Source organism: Hemitrygon akajei, chromosome 2, assembly GCF_048418815.1.
Source record: "Hemitrygon akajei chromosome 2, sHemAka1.3, whole genome shotgun sequence".
NCBI classification, from domain to species: domain Eukaryota; kingdom Metazoa; phylum Chordata; class Chondrichthyes; order Myliobatiformes; family Dasyatidae; genus Hemitrygon; species Hemitrygon akajei.
In genome coordinates this window covers 196,641,281-196,653,380 of record NC_133125.1, presented here as the reverse complement: position 1 = coordinate 196,653,380, position 12,100 = coordinate 196,641,281, and the positions used below count along the sequence as shown (strand labels likewise).

Sequence of the window (12,100 nt, the reverse complement as noted above, 5' to 3'; positions counted from 1 at the left end):
CACCCCCTCCCCCTCAGAAACATCACACCTCTCCACACTGGCACCCCCTCCCCCTCAGAAACATCACACTTCTCCACACTGGCACCCCTCCCCCTCAGAAACATCACACCTCTCCACAGGGGCACCCCCTCCCCCTCAGAAACATCACACCCCTCCACACTGGCCCCCCTCCCCCTCAGAAACATCACACCTCTCCACACTGGCACCCCCTCCCCCTCAGAAACATCACACCTCTCCACACTGGCACCCCTCCCCCTCAGAAACATCACACCTCTCCTCACTGGCACCCCTCCCCCTCAGAAACATCACACATCTCCACACTGGCACCCCTCCCCCTCAGAAACATCACACCTCTCCACACTGGCACCCCTCCCCCTCAGAAACATCACACCTCTCCACACTGGCACCACTCCCCCTCAGAAACATCACACCTCTCCACACTGGCACTCCTCCCCCTCGGAAACATCACACCTCTCCACAGGGGCACCCCCTCCCCCTCAGAAACATCACACCCCTCCACACTGGCACCCCTCCCCCTCAGAAACATCACACCTCTCCACACTGGCACCCCCTCCCCCTCAGAACCATCACAACTCTCCACACTGGCACCCCTCCCCCCTCAGAAACATCACACCTCTCCACACTGGCACCCCCTCCCCCTCTGAAACATCACACCTCTCCTCACTGGCACCAATCCCCCTCAGAAATATCACACCTCTCCACAGCATCCGTCCCACAGCGGCACCCACTCCCACTCAGAAACATCACACCTCTCCACACTGGCACTCCTCCCCCTCAGAAACATCACACCTCTCCACACTGGCAACCCTCCCCCTCAGAAACATCACACCCCTCCACACTGGCACCCCTCCCCCTCAGAAACATCACACTTCTCCACACTGGCACCCCTCCCCCTCAGAAACATCACACCTCTCCACACTGGCACCCCCTCCCCCTCAGAAACATCACACCTCTCCACACTGGCACCCCTCCCCCTCGGAAACATCACACCTCTCCACACTGGCACCCCCTCCCCCTCAGAAACATCACACCTCTCCACACTGTCCCCCCTCCCCCTCAGAAACATCACACCTCTCCACACTGTCCCCCCTCCCCCTCAGAAACATCACACCTCTCCACACTGGCACCCCCTCCCCCTCAGAAACATCACACCTCTCCACACTGGCACCCCTCCCCCTCAGAAACATCACACCTCTCCACACTGGCACCCCTCCTCCTCAGAAACATCACACCTCTCCACACTGGCACCCCTCCCCCTCAGAAACATCACACCTCTCCACACTGGCACCCCCTCCCCCTCAGAAACATCACACCTCTCCACACTGGCACCCCTCCCCCTCAGAAACATCACACCTCTCCACACTGGCACCCCCCTCCCCCTCAGAAACATCACACCTCTCCACACTGTTCCCCCCCCCTCAGAAACATCACAACACTCCTCACTGGCACCAATCCCCCTCGGAAACATCACACCTCTCCACACTGGCACCCCCTCCCCCTCAGAACCATCACACCTCTCCACACTGGCACCCCCTCCCCCTCAGAAACATCACACCTCTCCACACTGGCACCCCTCCCCCTTAGAAACATCACACCTCTCCACACTGGCACCCCCCCTCTGAAACATCATACCTCTCCACACTGGCACCCCCCCTTCGAAACATCATACCTCTCCACACTGGCACCCCCCCTTCGAAACATCATACCTCTCCACACTGGCACCCCCTGCCCCTCAGAAACATCACACCTCTCCACACTGGCACCCCCTCCCCCTCAGAAACATCACACCTCTCCACACTGGCACCCCCCCTCTGAAACATCATACCTCTCCACACTGGCACCCCCCCTTCGAAACATCATACCTCTCCACACTGGCACCCCCTGCCCCTCAGAAACATCACACCTCTCCACACTGGCACCCCCCTCCCCCTCAGAAACATCACACCTCTCCACACTGGCACCCCTCCCCCTCTGAAACATCACACCTCTCCACATTGGCACCCCCTCCCCCACAGAAACATCACACCTCTCTACACTGGCACCCCTCCCCCTCAGAAACATCACACCTCTCCACACTGGCACCCCTCCCCCTCAGAAACATCACACCTCTCCACACTGTCCCCCCTCCCCCTCAGAAACATCACACCTCTCCACACTGTCCCCCCTCCCCCTCAGAAACATCACACCTCTCCACACTGGCACCCCCTCCCCCTCAGAAACATCACACCTCTCCTCACTGGCACCCCTCCCCCTCAGAAACATCACACGTCTCCACACTGGCACCCCCCTCCCCCTCAGAAACATCACACCTCTCCACACTGGCACCCCTCCCCCTCAGAAACATCACACCTCTCCACACTGGCACCACTCCCCCTCAGAAACATCACACCTCTCCACACTGGCACTCCTCCCCCTCAGAAACATCACACCTCTCCACAGGGGCACCCCCTCCCCCTCAGAAACATCACACCCCTCCACACTGGCACCCCTCCCCCTCAGAAACATCACACCTCTCCACACTGGCAACCCCTCTCCCTCAGAAACATCACACCTCTTCACACTGTCCCCCCTCCCCCTCAGAAACATCACACCTCTCCACACTGGCACCCCCTCCCCCTCAGAAACATCACACCTCTCCTCACTGGCACCCCTCCCCCTCAGAAACATCACACCTCTCCTCACTGGCACCCCTCCCCCTCAGAAACATCACACCTCTCCACACTGGCACCCCTTCCCCTCAGAAACATCACACCTCTCCACACTGTCCCCCCTCCCCCTCAGAAACATCACACCTCTCCACACTGGCACCCCCTCCCCCTCAGAAACATCACACCTCTCCTCACTGGCACCCCTCCCCCTCAGAAACATCACACCTCTCCACACTGGCACCCCTCCCCCTCAGAAACATCACACCTCTCCACACTGGCACCCCTCCCCCTCAGAAACATCACACCTCTCCACACTGGCACCCCTCCCCCTCAGAAACATCACACCTCTCCACAGGGGCACCCCCTCCCCCTCAGAAACATCACACCTCTCCACACTGGCACCCCCTCCCCCTCAGAAACATCACACCTCTCCACACTGGCACCCCTCCCCCTCAGAAACATCACACCTCTCCACAGCGGCACCCCCTCCCCCTCAGAAACATCACACTTCTCCACACTGGCACCCCTTCCCCCTCAGAAACATCACAACTCTCCACACTGGCACCCCCTCCCCCTCAGAAACATCACACCTCTCCACACTGGCACCCCCTCCCCCTCAGAAACATCACACCTCTCCACACTGGCACCTCCCCTCCGAAACATCACACCTCTCCACACTGGCACCCCTCCCCCTCTGAAACATCACACCTCTCCACACTGGCACCCCTCCCCCTCAGAAACATCACACCTCTCCACACTGGCACCCCCTCCCCCTCTGAAACATCACAACTCTCCACACTGTTCCCCGCTCCCCCTCAGAAACATCACAACTCTCCACACTGGCACCCCCTCCCCCTCTGAAACATCACACCTCTCCACACTGGCACCCCCTGCCCCTCAGAAACATCACACCTCTCCACACTGGCACCCCCTGCCCCTCAGAAACATCACACCTCTCCACACTGGCACCCCCTCCCCCTCAGAAACATCACACCTCTCCACACTGGCACCCCTCCCCCTCAGAAACATCACACCTCTCCACACTGTCCCCCCCTCCCCCTCAGAAACATCACACCTCTCCACACTGGCACCCCCTCCCCCTCAGAAACATCACACCCCTCCACACTGGCACCCCTCCCCCACAGAAACATCACACCTCTCCACACTGGCACCCCTCCCCCTCAGAAACATCACACCTCTCCACACTGGCACCACTCCCCCTCAGAAACATCACACCTCTCCACACTGGCACCCCCCTCCCCCTCAGAAACATCACACCTCTCCACACTGGCACCCCCCCTCTGAAACATCACACCTCTCCACACTGGCACCCCTCCCCCTCAGAAACATCACACCTCTCCACACTGGCACCCCTCCCCCTCAGAAACATCACACCTCTCCACACTGGCACCCCCCTCCCCCTCAGAAACATCACACCTCTCCACACTGGCACCCCCTCCCCCTCAGAAACATCACACCTCTCCACACTGGCACCCCCCTCCCCCTCAGAAACATCACACCTCTCCACACTGGCACCCCTCCCCCTCTGAAACATCACACCTCTCCACATTGGCACCCCTCCCCCACAGAAACATCACACCTCTCCACACTGGCACCCCTCCCCCTCAGAAACATCACACCTCTCCACACTGGCACCCCTCCCCCTCAGAAACATCACACCTCTCCACACTGGCACCCCTCCCCCTCAGAAACATCACACCTCTCCACACTGGCACCCCTCCCCCTCAGAAACATCACACCTCTCCACACTGGCACCCCTCCCCCTCAGAAACATCACACCTCTCCACACTGTCCCCCCTCCCCCTCAGAAACATCACACCTCTCCACACTGTCCCCCCTCCCCCTCAGAAACATCACACCCCTCCACACTGTCCCCCCCTCCCCCTCAGAAACATCACACCTCTTCACACTGGCAACCCTCCCCCTCAGAAACATCACACCTCTCCTCACTGGCACCCCCCTCCCCCTCAGAAACATCACACCTCTCCACACTGGCACCCCTCCCCCTCAGAAACATCACACCTCTCCACACTGGCACCCCCTCCCCCTCAGAAACATCACACCTCTCCACACTGGCACCCCCTCCCCCTCAGAAACATCACACCTCTCCACACTGGCACCACTCCCCCTCAGAAACATCACACCTCTCCACACTGGCACTCCTCCCCCTCAGAAACATCACACCTCTCCACAGGGGCACCCCCTCCCCCTCAGAAACATCACACCCCTCCACACTGGCACCCCTCCCCCTCAGAAACATCACACCTCACCACACTGGCACCCCCTCCCCCTCAGAAACATCACACCTCTCCACACTGTCCCCCCTCCCCCTCAGAAACATCACACCTCTCCACACTGGCACCCCCTGCCCCTCAGAAACATCACACCTCTCCACACTGGCACCCCCCTCCCCCTCAGAAACATCACACCTCTCCACACTGGCACCCCTCCCCCTCAGAAACATCACACCTCTCCACACTGGCACCCCTCCCCCTCAGAAACATCACACCTCTCCACACTGGCACCCCTGCCCCTCAGAAACATCACACCTCTCCACACTGGCACCCCCCCTCCGAAACATCACACCTCTCCACACTGGCACCCCCTCCCCCTCAGAAACATCACACCTCTCTACACTGGCACCCCTCCCCCTCAGAAACATCACACCTCTCCACACTGGCACCCCTCCCCCTCAGAAACATCACACCTCTCCACACTGGCACCCCCCTCCCCCTCAGAAACATCACACCTCTCCACACTGTCCCCCCCTCCCCCTCAGAAACATCACACCTCTCCACACTGTCCCCCCTCCCCCTCAGAAACATCACACCTCTCCACACTGTCCCCCCCTCCCCCTCAGAAACATCACACCTCTCCACACTGGCACCCCCTCCCCCTCAGAAACATCACACCTCTCCTCACTGGCACCCCTCCCCCTCAGAAACATCACACCTCTCCACACTGGCACCCCTCCCCCTCAGAAACATCACACCTCTTCACACTGGCAACCCCCCCCCCTCAGAAACATCACACCTCTCCACACTGGCACCCCTCCCCCTCAGAAACATCACGCCTCTCCACACTGGCACCCCTCCCCCTCAGAAACATCACACCTCTCCACACTGGCACCACTCCCCCTCAGAAACATCACACCTCTCCACACTGGCACTCCTCCCCCTCAGAAACATCACACCTCTCCACAGGGGCACCCCCTCCCCCTCAGAAACATCACACCCCTCCACACTGGCCCCCCTCCCCCTCAGAAACATCACACCTCTCCACACTGGCACCCCCTCCCCCTCAGAAACATCACACCTCTCCACACTGGCACCCCTCCCCCTCAGAAACATCACACCTCTCCTCACTGGCACCCCTCCCCCTCTGAAACATCACACCTCTCCTCACTGGCACCAATCCCCCTCAGAAATATCACACCTCTCCACAGGGGCACCCCCTCCCCCTCAGAAACATCACACCCCTCCACACTGGCACCCCTTCCCCCTCAGAAACATCACACCTCTCCACACTGGCACTCCTCCCCCTCAGAAACATCACACCTCTCCACACTGGCACCCCTCCCCCTCAGAAACATCACACCTCTCCACACTGGCACCCCTCCCCCTCAGAAACATCACACCTCTCCACACTGGCACCCCCTCCCCCTCAGAAACATCACACCTCTCCACACTGGCACCCCTCCCCCTCGGAAACATCACACCTCTCCACACTGGCACCCCTCCCCCCTCAGAAACATCACACCTCTCCACACTGTCCCCCCTCCCCCTCAGAAACATCACACCTCTCCACACTGTTCCCCCCCCCTCAGAAACATCACAACACTCCTCACTGGCACCAATCCCCCTCGGAAACATCACACCTCTCCACACTGGCACCCCCTCCCCCTCAGAACCATCACACCTCTCCACACTGGCACCCCCTCCCCCTCAGAAACATCACAACTCTCCACACTGGCACCCCTCCCCCTTAGAAACATCACACCTCTCCACACTGGCACCCCCCCCTCTGAAACATCATACCTCTCCACACTGGCACCCCCCCCTTCGAAACATCATACCTCTCCACACTGGCACCCCCCCTTCGAAACATCATACCTCTCCACACTGGCACCCCCTGCCCCTCAGAAACATCACACCTCTCCACACTGGCACCCCCTCCCCCTCAGAAACATCACACCTCTCCACACTGGCACCCCCCCTCTGAAACATCATACCTCTCCACACTGGCACCCCCCCTTCGAAACATCATACCTCTCCACACTGGCACCCCCTGCCCCTCAGAAACATCACACCTCTCCACACTGGCACCCCCTCCCCCTCAGAAACATCACACCTCTCCACACTGGCACCCCTCCCCCTCTGAAACATCACACCTCTCCACATTGGCACCCCTCCCCCACAGAAACATCACACCTCTCTACACTGGCACCCCTCCCCCTCAGAAACATCACACCTCTCCACACTGGCACCCCTCCCCCTCAGAAACATCACACCTCTCCACACTGGCACCCCCCTCCCCCTCAGAAACATCACACCTCTCCACACTGTCCCCCCTCCCCCTCAGAAACATCACACCTCTCCACACTGTCCTCCCTCCCCCTCAGAAACATCACACCTCTCCACACTGGCACCCCTCCCCCTCAGAAACATCACACCTCTCCACACTGGCACCCCTCCCCCTTAGAAACATCACACCTCTCCACACTGGCACCCCCCTCCCCCTCAGAAACATCACACCTCTCCACACTGTCCCCCCTCCCCCTCAGAAACATCACACCTCTCCACACTGGCACCCCTCCCCCTCAGAAACATCACACCTCTTCACACTGTCCCCCCTCCCCCTCAGAAACATCACACCTCTCCACACTGGCACCCCCCTCCCCCTCAGAAACATCACACCTCTCCTCACTGGCACCCCTCCCCCTCAGAAACATCACACGTCTCCACACTGGCACCCCCTCCCCCTCAGAAACATCACACCTCTCCACACTGGCACCCCCTCCCCCTCAGAAACATCACACCTCTCCACACTGGCACCCCCTCCCCCTCAGAAACATCACAACTCTCCACACTGGCACCCCTCCCCCTCAGAAACATCACACCTCTCCACACTGGCACCACTCCCCCTCAGAAACATCACACCTCTCCACACTGTCCCCCCTCCCCCTCAGAAACACACACCTCTCCACACTGGCACCCCCTCCCCCTCAGAAACATCACACCCCTCCACACTGGCACCCCTCCCCCTCAGAAACATCACACCTCTCCACACTGGCACTCCTCCCCCTCAGAAACATCACACCTCTCCACAGGGGCACCCCCTCCCCCTCAGAAACATCACACCCCTCCACACTGGCACCCCTCCCCCTCAGAAACATCACACCTCTCCACACTGGCACCCATCCCCCTCAGAAACATCACACCTCTCCACAGGGGCAACCCCCTCCCCCTCAGAAACATCACACCTCTCCACACTGGCACCCCTTCCCCTCAGAAACATCACACCTCTCCACACTGTCCCCACTCCCCCTCAGAAACATCACACCTCTCCACACTGTCCCCCCTCCCCCTCAGAAACATCACACCTCTCCACACTGGCACCCCCTCCCCCTCAGAAACATCACACCTCTCCACAGGGGCACCCCCTCCCCCTCAGAAACATCACACCCCTCCACACTGGCACCCCTCCCCCTCAGAAACATCACACCTCTCCACACTGGCACCCATCCCCCTCAGAAACATCACACCTCTCCACAGGGGCACCCCCTCCCCCTCAGAAACATCACACCTCTCCACACTGGCACCCCTTCCCCTCAGAAACATCACACCTCTCCACACTGTCCCCACTCCCCCTCAGAAACATCACACCTCTCCACACTGTCCCCCCTCCCCCTCAGAAACATCACACCTCTCCACACTGGCACCCCTCCCCCACAGAAACATCACACCTCTCCACAGGGGCACCCCCTCCCCCTCAGAAACATCACACCTCTCCACAGGGGCACCCCCTCCCCCTCAGAAACATCACACCTCTCCACACTGGCACCCCTTCCCCTCAGAAACATCACACCTCTCCACACTGTCCCCACTCCCCTTCAGAAACATCACACCTCTCCACACTGTCCCCCCTCCCCCTCAGAAACATCACACCTCTCCACACTGGCACCCCTCCCCCTCAGAAACATCACACCTCTCCACAGGGGCACCCCCTCCCCCTCAGAAACATCACACCTCTCCACACTGGCACCCCTTCCCCTCAGAAACATCACACCTCTCCACACTGTCCCCACTCCCCCTCAGAAACATCACACCTCTCCACACTGTCCCCCCTCCCCCTCAGAAACATCACACCTCTCCTCACTGGCACCCCTCCCCCTCAGAAACATCACACCTCTCCACAGCGGCACCCCCTCCCCCTCAGAAACATCACACCTCTCCACACTGGCACCCCTCCCCCTCAGAAACATCACACCTCTCCTCACTGGCACCCCTCCCCCTCAGAAACATCACACCTCTCCACACTGGCACCCCTCCCCCTCAGAAACATCACACCTCTCCACACTGGCACCCCTCCCCCTCAGAAACATCACACCTCTCCACACTGGCACCCCTCCCCCTCAGAAACATCACACCTCTCCACAGGGGCACCCCCTCCCCCTCAGAAACATCACACCTCTCAACACTGGCACCCCCTCCTCCTCAGAAACATCACACCTCTCCACATTGGCACCCCTCCCCCTCAGAAACATCACACCTCTCCACACTGGCACCCCTCCCCCTCAGAAACATCACACCTCTCCACACTGGCACCCCTCCCCCTCAGAAACATCACACCTCTCCACACTGGCACCCCTCCCCCACAGAAACATCACACCTCTCCACACTGGCACCCCCTCCCCCTCAGAAACATCACACCTCTCAACACTGGCACCCCCTCCTCCTCAGAAACATCACACCTCTCCACATTGGCACCCCTCCCCCTCAGAAACATCACACCTCTCCACACTGGCACCCCTCCCCCTCAGAAACATCACACCTCTCCACACTGGCACCCCTCCCCCTCAGAAACATCACACCTCTCCACACTGGCACCCCTCCCCCTCAGAAACATCACACCTCTCCACACTGTCCCCCCCTCCCCCTCAGAAACATCACACCTCTCCACACTGGCACCCCCCCTCCGAAACATCACACCTCTCCACACTGGCACCCCTCCCCCTCAGAAACATCACACCTCTCTACACTGGCACCCCTCCCCCTCAGAAACATCACACCTCTCTACACTGGCACCCCTCCCCCTCAGAAACATCACACCTCTCCACACTGGCACCCCCCCCTCCGAAACATCACACCTCTCCACACTGGCACCCCTCCCCCTCAGAAACATCACACCTCTCTACACTGGCACCCCTCCCCCTCAGAAACATCACACCTCTCTACACTGGCACCCCTCCCCCTCAGAAACATCAGACCTCTCCACAGCATCCGTCCCACAGGGGCACCCCCTCCTCCTCACTGGTCTGACCAATGCTTTATAAAGCCTCAGGTTACTTTTGTATTCCAGTCTTCCGGAACAAATGTTAACATTACATTTGCCTGCCTTACTCCAGCTCAATTTCAATGTTAACCTTTGGAACCCTCCATGAGAACTCCCAAGTCCTTTTGTATCTTTGACTTCTGAATTTGTTTTGCAGTTGAAAAATGGTTTTCACCTTTATTATTTCTGTCAAAGTGCATGACCATACACTTCCCAACACTATATTTAATCTGCCTCTTTGCTCATTCTCAGAATCTGTCCGTCCTTCTGCAGACTCCCTATTATCCAAACGCTACCTGTTCCTGCACTCATGTTTGTATTGTCTGCAAACAGCCACAAAGTCATCAATTTCATCGATGAAATCAATGACATATAATGTTAAAAGAAGCGGTTCCAGCACAGTCCCCTGTGGAACTAGTCCACTAGTCACCGGCTTCCAACAGAAAAGGCTTGCTTTATTCCCACTCTTTGCCTCCTGCCAATCAGCCACTGCCTTATCCATGCTAGATTCCTTTCTGTAATATCATGGGCTCATAGCAGCCAAGGCCTTCTTGAAAATCCAAGTACACAACATTTACTGATTCTCCTTTGTCTATCCTGCTTGTTACTTCTTCAAAGAATTCCAACAGATTTGTCAGGCAAGATTTTCCACTGAGGAAATTATGCTGACTTTGGCCTATTTTATCATGTGCCTCCAAATACCCGAAACCTCATCTTTCTAACAAGATCATTATTTTGTATACTGTGCACATTCAAATATAACCCTGTCAGTTCTGTTATCACCATTTAAACTTTAAATTTTTAAATCTTCAATTTTATCTCCATTTCAGCCTGAAGTTAAATTCTTATCCCTTTAGAATATAGAATCAGGTAGTTCCCTTCCCATTACTACAGCTTCCTTCTTCCCCACAAATTCAAACCCACTTTTCCCACAACAATCGAAAGAGACTCCTCACACAGATAAGATCAGCTGTTAGACATCGAGACATGTAGGGAAAGTCCACAACTGTTAACACCTCCAGTGCTAACATAGCACGCCCACACCTCACTAACCCTAACCTGTCGATTGTTGTCTGTGTGGGATGAAACTGGAGCACCCTGAGGAAGCCCACCTTGGACAGCGGATAGTGCTGTAAAACGTTGCACTGACTGCGAGTCACCCAGCGCGGGACCTCTCCCTCACTTCTGCTGACTGTCAACCTCCCTGTTGTCTCAGGACGTGTGGTGCAGCTGGTTCGGGGGTTTGCCGCGACCTGGAAGCAATCAGTAGAAGCCCTGAGCCAGGACGTGATGAGGTCCTTCACCAATTTCCGCAATGGCACGGGCATCATACAGGTGGGTGGGGATGCAGGGGTCACAGTCCTGGGGGGAGGTATGGGAGGGTGGAGGATTCTGGAGTGTGTGACGTTAGCTCACTCTGGGGTGACGGGGGTGATGATGGAGGCCTGGAGTGGGGTGGGGATGCAGGGGTCACAGTCCTGGGGGAGGTATGGGAGGGTGGTGGGTTCTGGAGTGTGTGACGTTAGCTCACTCTGGGGTGATGGAGGCCTGGAGTGGGGTGGGGATGCAGGGGTCACAGTCCTGGGGGGAGGTATGGGAGGGTGGTGGGTTCTGGAGTGTGTGACGTTAGCTCACCCTGGGGTGACGAGGCTGGTGATGGAGGCCTGGAGTGGGGTGGGGATGCAGGGGTCACAGTCCTGGGGGGAGGTATGGGAGGGTGGTGGGTTCTGGAGTGTGTGACGTTAGCTCACCCTGGGGTGACGAGGCTGGTGATGGAGGCCTGGAGTGGGGTGGGGATGTGCCGGAAGAGGTGGGTGCGTGAGAACTGAGGTCGGAGGGAGTGTGAGTGGAGGGGA

General features: G+C 58.3%; 1 protein-coding gene across 2 annotated transcripts in view; it reads left to right on the top strand.

Annotated features, from left to right (window-relative positions):
- Window positions 1–12,100, top strand: part of vps52 (VPS52 subunit of GARP complex) — a 126,941-nt gene that overhangs the window by 113,285 nt on the left and 1,556 nt on the right. For both annotated transcript variants that reach the window (XM_073034622.1, XM_073034631.1), the window contains one exon: window positions 11,461–11,579. In XM_073034622.1, the coding sequence (XP_072890723.1) occupies window positions 11,461–11,579 (119 nt within the window). The remainder of the gene's footprint in view (window positions 1–11,460; window positions 11,580–12,100) is intronic.